At 37.4% G+C, this 20,035-nt stretch overlaps 1 protein-coding gene across 2 annotated transcripts; it reads left to right on the top strand.

Moving 5' to 3' along the window:
• The first annotated feature begins 1,450 nt into the window (after positions 1–1,450).
• On the top strand, positions 1,451–19,550 carry slc39a6 (solute carrier family 39 member 6). 2 transcript variants are annotated; one of them, XM_015354905.2, is made up of 11 exons: positions 1,451–1,610; positions 4,138–4,908; positions 5,339–5,504; positions 5,891–5,950; positions 7,283–7,452; positions 11,103–11,297; positions 12,975–13,065; positions 15,053–15,436; positions 16,327–16,407; positions 17,073–17,263; positions 18,472–19,550. In XM_015354905.2, exons 2-11 carry the CDS (start codon positions 4,141–4,143, stop codon positions 18,622–18,624), a joined length of 2,259 nt encoding a protein of 752 aa, XP_015210391.2. In that variant the 5' UTR covers positions 1,451–1,610; positions 4,138–4,140; the 3' UTR covers positions 18,625–19,550. The 2 variants fall into 2 exon arrangements, with proteins under 2 accessions (XP_015210391.2, XP_015210392.2); XM_015354906.2 differs by lacking the exon at positions 1,451–1,610 and adding an exon at positions 1,697–2,406.
• Positions 19,551–20,035: the final 485 nt, after the last annotated feature.

The raw sequence follows: 20,035 nt of genomic DNA, 5'->3' as shown, positions 1-20,035 counted from the left end.
GTTTCATTTTTACTTCTAAAATATCTCCCTCTTCAGTTTAGATACTAAATAGATTTGAAATTCGATAATTAGTGTTTTCTAAAAGAATACAATTTTATATTAGTTTGTCCTCAAAGATCTTCTTAACTTCTGTAAAGAGACAATGACACATTACTTTAAAAATCAAAAACAATCATGGCGTCATGATACTGTATCATGATTGTTCCCTTTAACCACCTGAAGCCTGAATGCAAAGAAGACAGCAGGTCTTCTCTAATTAGAATTATTTCTACTAACCAATACCTAGAGATTTTACCATAATGTCAAATGTCCCTCAAAGCAAGATCTAAACGCATTGCTTGATGGTTTCACACTGGGTTGATATAACTGACGGGCAAAAGCTCCTATGAAAACACATTTCAAATTGAATCCACACTCTGATATAGAAAACTGAAGCAAATGTTTGACATCAAATACATGCAAAATCACACACTTTTTTCCCATAGTTTGGACTTGAAAAATACAATTGTGCATTCTGTGACTTCACATTTCGAAGTGTTAAAAAATTCCAGAAGCTTACAGGTTACAGAAGCTCCTGCAAGTCATCATTGATTGCCACAGTGTATTAAAGACAGTACAACACAGAAACAAATCACTCAGTAAGGGAAAAAGGACAATAAGGAAAAATTGTCAGAAGATCATTGTCAGTATCTCGTTACACCTATAAAAATCATAAGGCATCCCAGTTTAAAGTGTGGTATCAATCACCAAAGATAATTCAAGGCTAATATTTTGCTACTCTGTCAGGAAGAAGACACGAGAATGAGTTTTGCCAATACAGTTCAAATAGTGGTTTGGGAAGATAATGTATACCCAAGGGCAAAAAAAAATGGGAATATACATATAAAAATTATAAAAAAGGAAACAATGTCTTCAAAACTACCATTCAAGGCTGTGTGAGGTCTGGAGCAGAGTTCCATGGCAGGATAAAAAATTAAAGACATTATGCAGAATAGCAACTAATTGACTCCCACGTCCACATGACACGGTGGGAACAAACACAAATCGTGTGTTTGAACAGTTTCACCAGTCCTTACTAGGATACAATACAAGCTTAAGTTAATTTGTGATCCCCATATTATATATTAAACAATAAGTTATCTTTTTCATTAAAGTTGGAACTACAATTAAAATATAGAATTTGAGGATGCACATCAAGAAGTTAAAACAAAATGTTAATAGTACCATTTTGTAATGTGATATTCTGTTTTGAACCAAATAATACTGGAAGCTGCTTTTTCTGCAACGCAAGCCCTTTTCTAAAGTAATCTTAAAACGTTTATATTTCCTGACATTTTATTACTATTGCTTTTGTTTTCACGCCTGTCCCCGAGTTTTTAATAACAGTCCAACTAGGGACTTGTCACTAAATCCCCTTGCAAACGTGGAGAATGAAGCGCCGTCACATGACTCCACCCAAAGTTGCAGTAGAGAAGCATGGCTTCCTGAGTGAGGCATTGCTAGGCAAGATTGCGTGCCTGGGCAGGAAAATAAACGTGCTTTCTGTGTTTTGGAAATTAAAAAGAATCAATCATTTTATCTTCTAAGGAAAGTAATACAACAGTACAAAGGTACGTATGTGGGCTCAAAGACGTATCTTTCGGGGGTTTTTTTTTCTCCCCTCCGAGATGAGGTTGCACATCACCTCCGCGCTGTTGTCTGTCCGGTCTGCTGCCTTTTGTTTCCGGAGGTTGACGTTGTTCGGTGTCCTCTGCACACGGCACTGGTAACTTTCCAGGGCAGGGTGCATAAAATCTGTTTGTACGAGCGCCTTCATTCGCATTGTGTGTGGTTGGTTGTAGTAGTTGGTAGCTCTGAATGGGAGCAGTTTTGTTTTACTGTACGGGTCTTTCCAGCTGTTTTAATGTCACTGTGTACCGCAGGCCTTTGTTCTCAATATGGCCTGCCTCATTCTCGATCTTTTACGGTTTCTGTTATAGCTTGGGTAATAATAGTTTGACCTAATGTTGAAGCGCGATATTTTTTAATTTATTGAAAACACCACAAATGCATTATCCTAGTAGATATTAGCGAGAACATAATGAAGTGATGTACGTTCAGAGTTCAGGGATAAAAATGTGAATTCCATGTGGAGGAAAAAAAGTGACCGATAGGGATGATCATAACGCTTCTTCCCTTTTTTTATAACCGCATTTAGCCTTTGTGAAATCGGCAGGCAAAAACCAAAAAAAAAAAAAAAAAACAAGCTGGCTCTGGACTTCACACAAGATTCGCACCAACGTGTCGATTATTATAAATGCTTGTTACAATACCTAATCACGTTTTAGAGTATACTATGTAAACGCAAAACAGATTTTTCTCAGATGCACGTCATTCTTGATTTGTGGATTCATATACGCAATACATGTACGTATACATTTAGTTATTATTATTTTGTTACAGACTGTCCTGTACAATCATGTTGCCGACTATACTGTACCATCAATTAAACTGTCTAAGCAAACATGCAGTATTTTAGGGAACGCGCTTACATATTATTCATATTATTTCTGACCAGATGTGGTCAGAAACTTTGACACCATGTCTATAGATTTCATAGACACAGGTTTACACGTTATCGGGATGTTTGTGGTTGTAGAATTAACAATTATTTCAGTATAACTATGGACTCTATCTTTAATGTGCACTGCATGTCTGTTCAACAGATGAGCTCTGATGTCTGTGCCCTTGCCTTACAGTAGGCATCTTTAAACTAATTCACTGGCAAGTTTGGTAATAGTGACAGTAAGTCTTCTTGCAGTAAAAAATATGACAAAGAAATCATAGTAATTTTCTAACTCCCTGTTTAATAAAATTTTGGGCAGATTAGCTAAATGAATAGCTGATATAAATAAATAAATATAAATGGTGGTACTCCAAAAGACCCTGAAACACCTACTGAAATACTGTTTTCTAGGTAATCAAAATTATTTGAACAACCAAAAAGTTGTAATTAATGTAAATATACACCTCAGGCTATCTGGTTTTAAACCACACCATAAGGGTCTTTTATTGCAAAATAGCATACCATATTGCTCAATAATACAAACAGATTTGAGTAATTATTTTCATACTGCTCATAATAATAAAATAATCATAATATGGTTCTCATGATTTAAAATTAAAAAAAAAATATTAGCACTTCTTAAAAACTCAAAGCATTGATGGCCATTGTTAGCACATTATTATACAGCAGTATTAAAAAGTATATTTCAGTAGTGAATGCCAACAGGAAATATTGCAAAGAAAGTGTTTATTAGAATGTATTGTGGCAATTGAAGATACTTACTGCAGAATGATAGACTTCATATTGTTTGGAAATGGCTTTATAAGCCTTCTCAGATTGATGAGAAGCAACAATTCTCTCTCTGAGACCACCACAGATATCTTTTCACCTAGACAATGATGATGTTTTGCCACTACCCTGAATAGTCTCAAGTACATACTGTAGGTGCATCAGTATGCAGAGGCTGCAAAGGAACAAAAAGTGTATTCCATGCTGAAAAGAGAAGAAAATAAATAAAAAAAACACATTTCAGCTGTGGAGTCTCCTGTCTTAGTCTAGCCTTAGACCAGACTGACAGTTTTACATTTTATATACAGAAGGAAAGCACTTCCCAATGATCAAATAATCATGTGCACTTGTTTAGCAGCACCTGATTCTAATCCTTCTTAACGTATATAGGAGAAGTATGGGTGCACTTACTTTTTCAAGTTTTCTGAATGTTGGCTGATTGTTTTTTGTTTTGTTTTATAAATAATGACAGTAAAGTAAAATTGATGTGTTATTTGTCACATAAGGATAGAAATATCTACTGTTGGGACATGGTGAGGGTCAGATATGTCTTAATAAGTAAAACTATAGAAGCCTAAGAGGGTGTACTTTCTTTTTGACATCATTGTACATATAATGTACTCTTTTCATTATTTTTTCTTCATAAGACTAAATACTTGGAAACCACTAGTGTTTGTGCTGAATTAACTGGTTTTGTGCACGTCACGATATCTGCTGTGTAATCTACCATTATATTGTTCTAAAGTGCTCAGAGAACATTGGAAACCATATCTCTAAACATAGTAAGCTGTGCTGTCTTTCAGGAGATGGAACAAGACTATTGGATACCTGTTGCTTTGTTACTAGTGTTTGCTGGTCAATGCCAAGGGCATGGCCATGGTAAAAGCAGTCCTGAGTGCAACAGTCCGGGGGATTTTAGGACCAGGGAACAGATTCTCCCCAATGTTGACATGCAAGTGGCTGAACACATGCAGAAGCATCACCTAGAGGTCCTGTTCAGGCGCTATGGGGAGAATGGAACCATCTCTATGGAGGGACTGAAGAAGCTCCTGGAGAGCATTGGCTTAGACAGGATCAGGAGGGTGGATGTTCTGCACAGGGAAACTGTACACAAATCCAGCAAGGGCCAGGATCAAGGACACTCCCACCACCCTCATCACCATCATCACCCACACCACCATGACCACACGCACCAACAGGAAATCCCCACCAGCAAGAAGGTCACTGAGATTCCCAAGGTCAACCTGGCGATGAGCAAGAAGAAGGAAGACGGTGACAGCCACCACAATCTTTATGCCAAGAAAGTGCTTCATGAAATCAGTACGACCCCAGTGTACACCAGTAACATTTTGAGGAAATCCCAAGAGGTACGTAGCCGGAGAAGCACAAATGACCAACTGCCACAAGAGGACTCTTCTAAGACAACAGGGTCTAGCTCCACCATGCCTGACCCCTCTGGGACCACTAAGAAGATCAGCAATCTGCTTGTTACAGAAGAAGACAAGCAGAAAGATGATCACGATCACGATCATGATCACGATCACGATCATGATCACAATCACCATGGAAAAGAGGTAGGATGGATTTAAGTCTCTGTCCTAAATGGCATGCAATTCATTATGTAGGAGTGCATCTCCAATGTTTAGGGTCATAGAAACTGTCTTTACCATAGTCTTACAAATACAAAGCTTTTTTGATTTATGTACTATAAGTGTTCATGCACGTGTTCATGTAAATACTGAAATGACAACATTTGTCATACCGGCAGAATATTAACAAGTTAATGAATACGTGGGCTTTGCTGTGTTTACTGCATGTTTTCATGTAAAAACTATTTAAAAGTAATTTTGACACTTGGCTCTATTTTTCATAATCATCATGACAAGCAAGAAATGTATCTTGATGATAATTTTATCATTCCAAAGATGGGTGCAGTGAGCAAAACCTTTACTTGTCCTTGTCCGGTCAAGGTCTAGTTTTGTTATTTTGGTCCTTCTCTTTCAGTGTTTAAATGCCACCAGAATCCTGACTTCTCATGGGATGAACATGGAGATGAACATCTCGGTCACAGACTTCAGTTACCTCTGCCCTGCTCTCCTTAATCAGATTGACACCAAGTCCTGCATTGTTCACAGAAAGGCTTCTCATGGAGATCACCACATGGAAACGCGTATGTCTGCTGTTTATTTTTGTGATTGTGAACCATTGGTTTCTTTTGCATGTTGTTCAGAAGCAGAGCTTAACCTGCAAACATTTAAAATAATAGATCAAAGATAATGAAGTAGGGCTGTGAATAGCTGCATTGATTTTATTGTCCAGTTGCTTTAGGCTATTAATTCCAAGCCATACAGTCGATAACAGATACTGTGTGTGGTCTATTGAACCAGTACAGAATGTGTTTGAACAGTAGAGTGACTAAAAGTAGATAAAACATATTTTTTCATGCACATAAGTATTTAACTTTAACAGTTATACTGAAAAGTAACTAGATTAAGTATGCCAGGTTTTATAACATTTATAAATTCTTCAGTCACAAGCATTTTTCTTCCTTTCCAGAGCATGATAATAATAAGGAAAGCAGTGAAAGCCACCAGAGAGGAAGTTCCATTCAGGCAGGTAAGAATGTGTCCTGATGTATCCATTGAGAGTTTCCTTAGATAAATCAAAAAGCACTTTCTCACAAAGGTGGTGTTCCACTGGTTAGGTTTTATAAGTTTCGGTGTTATTCATTGATGGAAATGGACTACACCAAGAGACACAAAAGTGACGCCAAAGAAAATGGTCAAATTAAAATTATTTTAACTTTATAATGATAAAATCTTTATTGCTAGCCAAAATGTAGAACTTGTATTTTGAATTCTGTGTCTGACAATTGCATTATGCTATTTGTATGATTTCAGTTTTTTTGTCTTAAGTGTTCATTGTGCAGCAGGCAAGCACTGCATGAAGCACTTGTGTATCAACCTCTTAAAACATTTTAAATATTATTCTCGTAATCACTTACCCTTTGCTGTTTGCTTTTGTTACCACTGGTATTTCTGTTATAACACATTTTCATGCAACTCATCTCTCTTGGATCATTTACTTTACTGTAAACATTTTCATTGTTTTTGTTGTTTCCCTACAGTAATACTAACATCTGTGTATGAAGAACTGTTTTTAGGCTAGCTTATGTTTGAGTAAGCAGGTTTTAGTAAACAAGGTAACAAAAATTACTTGGGTACATGAGAGGTTAAATCAGCATTCATAAGATAGAAACCCCAGCAAACTCCTGTTGTGAAGAAGGTTAAATAGCTTTTCCGGTGAAAAAGATGTATCTTAGGCCCATTAGAGTGTATTTGTCGTTGATTCCCTCCCCCGGAATGATATTGAATACTGGACACACTGTAACATTGGAAATAATTTAGGTACTTAATGAAGCACCTGTCCAGCAGGCAATTTCTCAATAGTGGTTAAGTGTAGTTCTAGGAGTTTTGCATAGATTTCTGCTATTTTGTATTTGATATGTTAAATGTGATGGTGGGACCCATGCCTAAAAAACCTTGCAATGACCATGGCCCTATTATGAGTCATGGCAGTAGTCATTTATGAATAATTGCATCACAGTGAGAGTTGTTACCTTATTTATTGAAACACTTATAATTATCAAGAATGTAATGAAAATGCAAAGTGTTCTGTTAAATAGAAACCTACTGTTCACATACAGTAAGTATAACACTGAAAAAACAGTGAAATTGCAGTATTTTTATGGTCTAAGAAACGCGAAATGCTTTTGTAGTGTAGAAAACGTCCATTTTTACGAATAGGTATTGATTTTCTGTTGGGTATATGCAGGTTACTGAAAAAATATAATTGAGTTAATAGTATTACTAATTAGGTGACATAATTAAAAACCTTGTACCCTTGAGTGGTGTTAAATCGAATGTAATTTGGGTGTTGTGCTTTCAGCCTGGATCGGAGGGTTCGTGTCCATCACCATTATCAGCCTGCTGTCCCTGCTTGGAGTTGTTCTGATCCCATTGATGAACCGGGTGTTTTTCAAGTTCCTGCTGAGCTTCTTGGTAGCTCTGGCAGTGGGGACTCTTAGTGGAGATGCCTTTCTCCACCTCATACCACATGTAAGTTCAGCAGGCACAGGCTGTTAAATATTGACGTAGCCTTTTGGCTTTCAACTCATCTAGGTTCTTCAATATAAAAGAGGCTTTTTCAGCAATATCTTTCTGACTCCAACTACAGTACATTTGCAGACTCAGACCCCTCAGATGATGAGAGCATCTTCAATCTCACAGTCACACAATCCATAAGAAGCCTAAAGGGCCAGACTACTTGATGAGAGTGCTGAATTCATAGACAATGTATAGCTTGCTACTATAGATTCTTCTAAAGAACTTCTTAACTTGCTTGCAAATTCTTACTACCTTTCTGGAGCAAAAGGTTTTGCCATAGAAATTGTTAGCATGTTTAAACACCAACAGGACTCTGGTAATCATTGGTCAAAAGACATGGTGAAACTTGTACAACAAAAGAAAAATTGACCAAATGCTGACCAATCAGTTGCATTGTAATGCATTGTACACCAACATGTATTGTGCAGTAAATCTTCAAACAATTTAGAATGTCCTGTAAATCAGATTTGCATGAGGGGCAGAAAAAACAGACAACTTTATGCTTTTTTTTAGAGGCAATCTACTCTGATTATTATGACTTACTATTCTTCATTGGATAAACTGGCCTGCTGCTTCAAAGAGATTATTTGATCTGAGAACTGTCTACTGACTGTATGAACACACGGCTTGTAATAGTCACACACCTGTCTGTATGAACGCACAGCGTGTAATAGTCACACACCTGTCTGTGTGAACGCACAGCGTGTAAAAGCCACACACCTGTCTGTGTGAACGCACAGTGTGTAAAAGTCACACAGCTGTGTGTGTGAATGCACAGGGTGTAATACGGTGATGCTCCAGCTCTCACCTGTGTGTAAACACATAGTGTGTAATGGAGGAGAATTAGAAGAATTACCAGAATGTGAAGTTCTGAAATGCTTCACCGAGCTGATTTTGATGGTTATTATAACATACAAGCTCAACATGCTTAACTTGAAACCTAAAGGTCCAAATCAGGTGGTGACCCCAGGTGTATGACAGTGTAAGAGCCTTTGGAACCAAACTAAAACTGGAAAAGTCTGATTTGTCATGTAATCTGACTCATTTCTATGTGTGCATGTCACCTGGGAATAGCTTGACTCTGAAAGTCAGCTCAGCAGTGCTGAATACTGCCAAGTTTGACAAGCTGTTGCGGGAGTTTGATGTGTGGTTTGTAGGTTTTAGAAAGCACAAAGAGAGCTTCAGTACGTTTGCTGCACATCATTGAAGACACAATTCAGCAAAACCAGGAATGTCGCTGAATATTTCAGACAACTTCCACCATTTTTTCGAAACCTTAGCTAGACATTCATAAAAACCCTGTCCATGTTTGGCAGTTCTTACATCTGTGAACAAGTTTTTCCACACACAAAGAATACAGAGCATTTCTGTCTGGTTTACATCTTGCTGCAATTCTTAAGGTCTCAACTCCAACATGACAGAAAAGAGGCTTTTCTGAATGTCTGGCAAGCACAAATAACACTCTGGCAGACAAGGGATTGTAGTAAGTTCTGTGTTTTTCCCTAAGAAGTGTGCATCAGATTTAAACTTTTTTATTGAACATCTTGAACTTTTTTTCTTTCGTAAACATCCTCATTGACATTATCGGTCAACCTAGAGATTTTAAAGACTGATACTGGTAAAATGAGTTTGAAACCCCTAAACTAGATGCTTGAAAACTTTAGGACAAACTGACTAATACATGTTGTATTCTTATTCTTAATTTTGTCACCTGTTTCTAAATGCCATTTCACACAGCTCCAGTGAACATCTTCCCAAAGCTCTTTAGAGCACAGGTTTTTTAGCATCATATTGACATAATCTGATCACCTTCATTAACTGCGGTGTTCTCTATGTGTGTCTAACTTGGTTTCAGAGAGTAACCAGTTAAAGCTAATTCTATGCTTTTGTATTCTTAACATAGAATTAAAGCTAATTCTATAATTCTAAGTTTACTTAAAGTCTTAACTGTGTACAAGTAGTCAAATTTCAATTCTGCCCACGGTTTATCAGTTGAAAACTTCCCTTTGCCACTGTTCAAAATTTGTACCCAACTTAAATTCTACTGGAGTGCTTAAAAACGTCATCCTGGTTTGGAGCTTCTCTTCTTGGGACATCAGTTGTGTCAATCTTGGCAGTTTTAGAAAGCCAATCGTCCTTGAAAATCGACTAGCTTTTGTTTATCAGTCCTTTTCAGTGAATGCACATCTTTCTTTTGCTCAGCCATGAATACATATCTGAATTTTCACTTTAGCTTGCAAACAAGAATCTGCATGTGCCTTAATGTATGGCACAGCCTGGATCGGATAGTGTACATTACTTTCACTATCATTGCAAGTGCAATTATTATGGGGACTGTTGCTGTGAAGACAACAGTGATGTTGAAAGATTTGCAAAGTTCAGTTTATGTTTATATCCTAGTCTGTACTCAAAGCTGGCACGTGTGGGGGAATACCACAAATATGAAAGGAGCTTTTGATAAAAAAGGCTAATTTTAATTGTATGAGATGTGACCTGTGGCAAAAGGTTCTATGGTCAGAACAGACAAAAATGGAACTTCTTCTGATTGCTACCAAACATGTTTTCTCCAAACACTGACTTAGAGAGATGTATACTTTTACACACTAATTTTCACTTTGTATGTTTTTTTTCTTGCTATTATGGTGCTATATAACCTACCTCATATAAAACAGCTTTCAGTCAGATAATTCCAGTTTTGAATAAAAAGTGCTATATTGAAGTGTGTCGCTGGCATATACAGATGTAATTCATTAAAATGTGTTGACAGGGAGCAAATATTTTGTAAGGCACTCTGCATATTTTTGCATAACTACACTCAACTGATGCAAAGCATGAAAGTGATATCATGGTATTGTGCTCTGGCTGCAGTATGTCACATACTGTATATGGCATGTATAAAAATGTAGCACATTTTCGTGTATTTTTCTATTGTCAGCCCGGTTTTTACTCCTTGTTTGTAATACTTTTGGACTTAACAACACTAGCACAAAAGGTTTAGAATAATCCTTTAGATCTGAAGACCTTAGTAGAACCACAGCTTTCAACTTTCTTCTTTACTAAAGTAAAAAGACAATTTTGATTATGCTGTTTTCTCAACAACGTTCCTGAGGAGGAGACATCTCTTAATTATGTAGAGTTGGTATGTTTTCAGTTCTGCCTGCAAGGGAAACTTGATCAAAGAAGAACTGATTAGAAAAAACAGCAGGGTTAGTCCCTTTATTTACAGCTGGCAGAGATGGCTTTTAAGTAAAAAATATTATCATGCAGATTAGAAGTAAAATGTACTGTGAAGTCTATAGCACGGTAGACTATCAAAAATCTTTAGTAAAATTTACCAAATAAATGGTTTTAGGATCGTGACTAATCGGTTTCTGTATCTTAAGTGTGTTGATAATTACGCTGATAAGCAATGTATTGGCTGTTGGGGATTTTCCACAGTATATTTTGTTAATATTCTTAAACATATGACAATTAAAATTGTATTATTTCAATATATTGCTTATCCAGTTTAGTTGTGTATCCCACAACTCTAATGACAAACTCACAACGCAGTGAGTTTTGTAGCAGTATCACCACTGAATCCCAGCTGTACTCTCTTGCAGTCTCAAGGGTCTCATCCACACAACCATGGAGAACACTTACCCAATGAAAGCCATGATCACCATGACCACGGCCACAAAGAGGGTGGTCTGGACTCGGTGTGGAAGGGGTTGACTGCCCTGGGTGGAGTCTACTTCATGTTCCTCATAGAGCACTTCATCACGCTGGGGAAGATGTATAAGGAAAAGAAACAGAAGGTGAGAAGTTCAAGCAGGCCATCTTCTGTAAACCTCAGGTCTCTAAATGTTTCTGACTCCTTCAGACACAGCTCTCCCATTGATCTTTGATTCTTGGATTTGTTTTTTTCAGTTCTAGTCTCTTCATTTCAGTCGTTGCTATAAAAGAAACACACAGACTAACAGGTGATTCATATAAAATGAATGAATGAATTCAGAAATGGAAGCAGGAATGTAATCTTTATGAAAATGTTATTGTGTCTCATGTCAGAGATTGTAAGGCAGTTTTCTTGTGTTTTTGATGGTATTTATCAAATGGATGCTGCCGCCTCATGGCTCAGAAAATGTTATTTTTTGGTGTTTTAGCTTTGAGGGTATAGAAATAACATCAAAATACAAAAAAAGTCTCTTTATAGTTATTATTTAAATCTGGCTAATGCTAATAAATAATTTAATAAATATTTTAATATTAATAATATTTTAGTGACCTGTTACAGTTCAGACAAGTTTCTGACAGGCTGACATGATTTACAGTAGGCTGAACTTCACCCTCAGCTCAGCATTGTCTAAAAGACAAAAGACAAGTTGGTTACAATAGTTAAGACTCACTGGTCTTCTATGGTAACTGTCCTGACCAGGAAAAAAATATCTAAAAAACATGTTTGTGCTAAACCTCTTTAATTGTAATGTTTAATTTAATTAGTTCAGAGTATTTTGTTTGGAACATGCTATAATATATGTACTGTATATATGTGCTATAATATGCAATAGGGTCTTGACATTTGTAAGTTTTCTTATTTGCGATTGGGTCTGGACAATGGGGTCTTTGATGGCAAAAACAGGCGCCGTCCTTCGGATGAGACGTAAAACCGAGGTCCTGACTCTCTGTGGTCGTTAAAAATCCCAGGGCGCTTCTCGAAAAGAGTAGGGGTGTAACCCCGGTGTCCTGGCCAAAATTTCCAACTGGCCCTTACCAATCATGGCCTCCTAATATTCCCCCTCTATGAATTGGCTACATTACTCTGCACTGATAGCTGATGTGTGGTGAGCGTTCTGGCGTTCTGGCGCACTATGGCTGCCGTCGCGTCATCCAGGTGGATGCTGCACATTGGTGGTGGTGAAGGGGAGCCTGGTTCTATGTGGGCAGCGTGGGGAATGGGGCTGGAGATGACGTGATAGGCTCACTGTAATTTTATTGCCCTTTTCATTACAGTGGGGCATCCAAATCATGGAACATGGTCTGACGTGTAAAGGCAAAAAGTAGAGGTGTCTGCTGGTGGGGGGATATATGTTATTATAGCTGATTACTATATGTTTGTGATTACTGTTTATTTTAGTTGAGCTATGTCATTTTAATTAACTTAAAGCCGATGCATTAGTGCTTTAATTATCATATACTGTAAGGGAGTGTTACTTATGTCTTTTAGCCATACATAATGTATATTGTAGTATATTATGTGATTGTATAGGAGAGGACTTAGTCATGTGAATTTCGCTATTCGCAATAGTTCTCTGCAGCGCATCCTCACGAATGTCGAGACCCTATGGTGTATTTACAGTATATTACTGTACAATTACTATAAAGAGACAGTAGTGATAGCAGTGCAATAAACAGAAGCTGTGTCTTCTTGGTTTTTTGGCAGTAGAAATGTCAATAGTTAATAATGTATTTTGTTTTATTTCGCATTGTCTGAGCAGAATCAGAAGATACTGGATCAGAACGAAGAAAATGGAAATTCTGACAAGCTTCCGACAGAAGAAGAGAATCCGGACATTAAGTCATGTGAAGGTGTTGGAACACACTCTGAATGTTTCAGCTCTTATTTCGTGCTTTAGTAATTTAAAAAGTACCCAGAAAGAATTAAATTTAAAAAATTAAACAAAGAACTTCAGCCTGAAAGAATGTTTTTTTCACGAAATGAAAGTGTATTACATTCAAATATGAAGTGTTGAAAATGTTCTTATTCTTCAAATTTGAATTTCTTAAAACACTGAATTATGATTCATTATGATTTTATACCTATATACCTCACTAATTCAAATAAGAACTACTATTTTGTTGTGTTGGCCAGATATTGCCCCAGTTACTGTAATACTTAAAATTGCCATTACAGATGCATAGTTATTTAAATGTATTTTGTTCATGTAAATTTAAAATTGTAATTAGAGTCTTATACAAAATAGAACCTCATAAGTGTGAAGAAAGAGATGACTTTGTAGGAGGTCAGGATTATTTTGCAGTAGTGCAGTAACTTCATCCTAAAACTGCCAAGAACCGTTATCTCATGCTGGTTGTAGGGTACAAAAACATAATGATAGCGTATAAAATACAACGTGAGACAGCAGATAAGTAAGGTGTGAATTACTGTATATAAAGGTCATAATTAGACTTGCACTGTACTAGGGTTGTCCAATCCTGGTTCTGGAGAGACAGTGTGTAGGTTGTCTTGGTGTTTTTAAAACATCAGCACCTGAAGAGCTGGAAGCAGTATTTAAGTTAATCCAGTGAAGATGCTAACATGCCAGTTTGGTCATTAAAAGCAGTGTGGGAACTGCAGACACATTAGTTTTCCAGCACTAGGATAGAAAGGCCCGGTCATATACAGTGCTAGAATTAGATTGTTTCTGACTAAGCTGTGGTTTGCTAAATTAAGTTAGATTTTGTTACTATCTGTTTCTAATGTGATGCTAACAAGGGTGCTGTAATTGTTAGACAGCTTTCTGGTTGTTAAAATCTTGGAATTGTGGGAGGCTTCTGCTATCCAGTTTAGGGTGTGACAAGCTAGTCTTTGGGTCTAGTATCCTGACTTGTGAATTTTGTCATTTTCTATCAGGTGGCTTAAAGATCAGACTTTTTTCACAACACTGTTTTACAGAATAAAGGGAAATGTCTCTTTATCCTGTTCTGTTATTAGGTCAAACATCTGATCAAAGAGCAAAAGGAATCTTTCTGTTTACCAAGCTTAATTTTTTAAGCAACACTTTTCTGTCTGTTGGAGTCTTAAAACTAACATGCATCCTTCTCTAAGGCTGTTCTTTTAAACACTCAAAGAACAGATGTGCTTGAATGGATTTGAATATCCATGGGAGTCTCCTTTTCTCTAATATCCATTCATACATTATTGCAGGGCAGCTGGAGCCTATACTGGCCAGTCCATTGCAGGGCAGTCACACAGATACATATTCACAGTTGCACCTACTGGTGCCAATTTTCCCAGGAGCCTATTAACTCACCAGTATGTTTTTCCACTATGGGCTGAAACGGAGCACTTGGAGGAAATACACGTGAATACAGGGAGAACATACAGAGATAGCACCCCTGCTGCCTCCTTTCTCACTCTCTGGTATGTAGAAAATAAGAGAGATTGCAAATTCGGAGCTGAGAGGACATAAGTGCCCTCTAGTGTGTGTGGGCGGAGGTGCAGGCCGCTTTTTCTGGTTAAATTTAGGTCCCATAAATTAAAGAAATAATCATTCATATACAACTAAATAACCTTAAAAATATTGGATATTATTTCAATATGTAGAAAATTTGAGTTTTAAAGTTTACAACAGATTTTTTCTTCTAGTTATTTGGTAGATAAAAAAAAATATTTAAAGCACACAGATTAGAGCTGAATGCATTCTCATCCATTAAATTTCTCTTTTTGAGAAAAATAAAGATCTCTTTATTCTTGTAAATGTACTTAAAATACACCTTGTGACAAATCTCCCACCTCCCTTTTCTCCTACTATGAGTGGTGAGCTCTCCTGAAACCTGTTTTTTGTTTGCCCAGACATGGAGGCCAGCAGGGCAGAGGGGTTCACGGAGCAGTCGCAGTTCGCTGCCAAGTCAGACGGGCAGGGCACCCCAGAAGAGGAGGAGGTCATGCTGGCTCCGGCTCTGCCCCAGGACGGCTACAGCGAGTACATGGCCGAAGGCTGCGAGAACAAGTGCCACTCGCACTTCCACGACACGGTGGGGCAGGCCGACAATATGCACCACCATCACCATGACTACCACCACATCCTGCATCACCACCACTCTCAGAACCACCACCCCCACAGCCACAGCCACAGCTACTCCCGGCAGCACTTCAAAGAGGCCAGCGTCGCCACGCTGGCCTGGATGGTCATTATGGGGGACGGCCTGCACAATTTCAGCGATGGACTAGCTATAGGTAATACTTTTTCTCTGGCTTGCTCTCCCCTTCTCTTTCAGTACCATTTCCATAAAGAACTGCCCCGTTTTTTGCTATTGGCCAAAGACCCACCTAGTTTATTTACTACTAAAAGGTGTGGTCTGTGCGCCTTCAGTGATGGTCTGATCATAGTTAATCTGTTTTACTTTGTGACAAAGTAAAAATCATGTGCGGGCTATGAAATCTCTTTATAAATCCAAATTCTCTTAATTCAACATGGAGAAGAGCTATTCAAATGCATATAAATTTGCATAGAAAATAACTTTCTTGACCCAAAACAGTTGCGTCTACCTGAGGTAGTTTTCTATGCAAATTGTAACTTATCTTAGCCTTGGAAAAACAGTGCAGTGTTATCAGGGGCTTTCTTTTAATCCTAGACTTTTAAAAGCAGATGATTAAAGCCATCTCTCTTTTCCACCTGTTTTTGGGCTTGTTTTGTTTCATGAAAGATGAAAGTATATCCTTTGTACAGTAAATGTACAGTATGTATTGGGAACTGAGAAAGAGCAAAATTTCTAAAAAGCCTTGATTGAGTTCTGTCCCAGAAGAATGCTGAATGTATCCTGTTTGTACCTTAATAAACATAAGAACATAAATGTTGAAATGCTATTTTTCAGTAGCTACTTATTATACCCCACAGATTCAGTGACATTATTTGACTTTAGAGTAAAATTGCAAATGTTTGTTTTCCTAATGACGCAAAATGAATTATGACTCCAATCCCAGGTTCCCCATCTACTTTTGGAATTTCATTACAATTCACTTGAGAGATTGCAAACGAAGAAAATTAGCTTTTTCGACGCCTAATGGATGGGGATTGAAATGACTGACCCCTGACCCTAAATCTTCTGTTCATCTTCTTCCCACAGGGGCTGCTTTTACTGAAGGGCTTTCCAGTGGGCTTAGCACATCAGTAGCAGTTTTCTGTCACGAATTGCCTCATGAGTTAGGTAAGGGCATCGTCAGATAACTTCCATTTCAAAACCCACTTTCAAGAAATTGACTCGACAGCATGGGTGATGCACGCTTACATAGGGTTTTCATAGCTGGCTTGCGTGATAAATTGATTGTGGCAGTGAAAAGAAAATGAAAAATGAGATGTAATTTTCAGTTTTTCTTTTATGAATCCTTCATGTGTAATAGCTCTGAATAACCTTGCTACTCATGAAGTACTGTCATCACATTAGACTAATAAAAACGTCCATTATATGTAGACATATTGATGAAGATTGGGGGGGACTAAATTATACTCTGAAAATGCAGTGATTTGGTCAGTTTTTTTATGAGGACAGTCTCCTTATTTTACACCAAATGCACAGACGTACTGTAGTACAATTGAGATCACATGGGGCCAAACCATTTGCAAGCTTTATATAGCTTTTCTGTTTCAATTAGAAAATGCTTTTGAGTACCCTAAGAAAAGGCATGAGTTCAGGTGTTTATTTTACTCTTAGGTAGTTTATTGGTTGTATCTACTTCAGCAAAAGAAGCTGAAACTTGTCTGTATCACTCTCTCTGAAGTAACAACCTTATATTGTTACACCATGTTTGATCAAACTTTAAGGAATGAATAGATTGTGTTTTAATGATCATCACATCTCTTTGTGACTTGCAGGAGACTTTGCAGTGCTGCTGAAGGCAGGCATGACAGTGAAGCAGGCCATTCTGTATAATGTTCTTTCAGCCATGATGGCCTACCTTGGCATGATCACAGGGATTCTCATCGGACATTATGCAGAAAACATCTGTATGTGGATATTTGCCTTAACTGCAGGGCTGTTTATGTATGTGGCTCTTGTGGATATGGTAAGTATGTTTTTGCCAAGTAGATCTTGAGGAAAGGTACTTTTTGACTTAGTTATTTGTTATTTAGATTTTGCTTTTTGAAAGGTAAGAAATTCTTAAACACGTGTGCACAAATACTGAAACAGGTGTGGGTCACTCTGAAAAGAGATTGTGTTTTCATGTTAATTTTTAAAAGGGCTAATGTATGCGACCATATTCCTTTCTTCGCTAAAAAATGAGTTCAAACATGACATTTTGGTAGACTTCAGCTGCTGAATTTTCCCTTCCTTTATGTGCATCCTTGTAGACACAAAGTGGGATTTTAAGCAAAAACTAATAATTACTTACATCTCCAAGGTATTGGAGGTATTGGTAATCTTAAAATCCATTTAAGATTCCTTTGGCAATTTAAAAGTGTCACCATTGTTGATGCTCAAAGCTTCACAGTGTCCACGACAGCTTCTATTCGGAACTCTTGTTCCGAATGTACCGAATGTAGTGTTAAGGTTCAGTGTACCTTAAGAGCAATAGTATCACACTTACATAGTCTTGCTATGCTGTGAACACTTAAAATATCTGTTTGCAGTTTTAAAAATTACAATGCCTTTTTATAACTTCATGCAGAATTTCTTTTCCTTTTCAAAAAAGTAAGTTTTCATAGCCTAAAGGTTTAAAAGACATCATACCGCAGAAGGATAAGAAATTGCATGTGCCAGTTATTTCAGAGTTCTGAGTAACAGAATAGATTCTGATTCAAATCTGAAGTACTAGTTTACTCTGACCTCTTGTGGTCAAGACTTTAAATTGACTTCTTCAGAAATTTGCTCATGTATGGAATTATAGAGTTTTGCTTTTATAAGACAAGCGAGTTTTGATCAACTGATCACAACTTTCTATGATCAAGTGTAATTGTGTGCAGGAAATGTTAATATATGTCTAAATCCCCTTTAAAATCTTAAAATCAACAATTAAAATTAAAAAAATAAACAATATAAAAAATCCAGTAAAACCATAGTCAACAATTTGAAAGCTCAGATGTTATTTTCTAAAGAACTTTTAATTCGTGATTACACAAAACATTATATACAGATTGGTTTTGAGGAGAGAGTCCACAGTACTGGCACATTACAATACAAACCCTGAGACTGTGTTCTCCATAGATTGTGTCTTGAACTGCTGACAACGGAGCGTCCCAGATTTGTAACAAACCAATTTTTTTTTTCTTGCAGGTGCCTGAAATGTTGCACAATGATGCTGGGGATCATGGATTTAGTCATTGTGGTTATTTCCTTTTACAGAATGCTGGGATTCTTCTGGGATTCAGCATCATGTTACTTATTGCCATATTTGAAAACAAAATATTGGTGGACATTGAACTTTAACAAAAAGAAAGTATATGTTGCAGTTAGAGTTACAGTACGGTAGCCCACTGATAGATGTGATAATGTCCATAGGTGACATTCAGCTCAAAGTTTTGTTTTGTCTTTATTGTTGTTTGCTTCTGTAATGGTAGCATCCTTTTTGTAGAACATATATTAACGTTGCAAAAATTGTCTGTTACAGTGTTGCCTGTTGCCTGTTGCTTTGTTGAGTTGTGTTATTTGATGCACAGGATTAAAATGTTTCAAATCTAGGTACTGTACTGCAGAATAAAATAAATGGAGAAAAAGGGAATGAAAGAGGACAAGCAGAAAAGTCATGATATGACTGCTAAAACATGCTTACACTGTGGCATTTGAAGAGAATGTATGTATTGGGACTGCAAGAAATATTCTGGGCCTGCACTCAGATAGGTTTTGGAAATAAAGACCAAGAATTTGTAATTGAACTCAGTATGTAATGTAAGGGCTATTTAAGTATTTCATTGAATGGTCTTTGTAGTGTGTTCTTTGTGCCATTATATAGGTCAAGAGCTATCATTTTAAGTTCAAAGAAAAATGTTTACATCTCTCAAGAATCATCACAGTAGCCAATGTTTGACTTGCTTGCTGATTTTTAAGGGTGTTCCAGCTGAGCCATGAAACTCAGCGATAATCAAAAATGGTCAGAAATAATTTGTGAGGTGATCATGTCAATTCTTTCTGCACCGTGTACTGAACAGTAAGCATGGCGTTGTAATTGGTTTTTTTTAATGTATCAGGTGTACAAATTGTGCTGTAGCCCTGCAATGAAGTCAAGCAGTTTATCAGTATATGTTTTGTTTACTTTTTATGATTTAAAAATGTGACCAACAGTGTATATGGCAGCTTTGGGTGTTCCTATTTGTATGCTTTACATTCCAGAGGAAATATAGTTGACGTCATCATTTGGTCTTGTGTGTATCGTCCTTTTTAAAACAACAGTTAGGTGAGTAAGTGACAAATCCTTTAAACGGGAGTTGTTCAAACTCTTTTGATTGTGCAGATAATAATGAATCCTGTGAATGGGAGCTGCATATATGCAGTAGTGCACAGCAGTACTATTGTTGATTCCCTGGGGCTCTGTTTCTGAATAAACGTGCTCAGATGGCCTTCCATAGCACATAACAGTTGTAACAATGTAGGAGTGGGAGGAGCCATGGCATGCACCGGTAAAAGTCGAAACCCCATCTGAGGGGGCTAAGGCACTGGTGTGAGGTTAGCAAAAACCAAAACAAAAACACAAAAAGGGAAAAAAACAAAAAAGAAAAATGTGTCACTGAGCACCACAGCATCCAGGCTGGACTTAGCCTTCCTAACAGGGTCCAGTCTGGGGTAAAAAAGCCGCCTGGCACAGCGGTATCCAGACTGGACTTGCGCTATTTAACGGGAGCAG

This window comes from Lepisosteus oculatus, chromosome 6 (assembly GCF_040954835.1).
Source record: "Lepisosteus oculatus isolate fLepOcu1 chromosome 6, fLepOcu1.hap2, whole genome shotgun sequence".
NCBI classification, from domain to species: Eukaryota; Metazoa; Chordata; class Actinopteri; order Semionotiformes; family Lepisosteidae; genus Lepisosteus; species Lepisosteus oculatus.
This window is presented reverse-complemented; position numbering and strand designations above follow the sequence as displayed.

Bases quoted from the DNA above. Each gene is read 5' to 3' on its own strand.
- slc39a6 (XM_015354905.2), top strand. From the start codon at position 4,141: ATGGAACAAGACTATTGGATACCTGTTGCTTTGTTACTAGTGTTTGCT. The intron at 11,298-12,974 runs GTGAGAAGTTCA...TTGTCTGAGCAG, and splicing joins ATAAGGAAAAGAAACAGAAG to AATCAGAAGATACTGGATCA. The intron at 17,264-18,471 runs GTAAGTATGTTT...TTTTTCTTGCAG, and splicing joins ATGTGGCTCTTGTGGATATG to GTGCCTGAAATGTTGCACAA.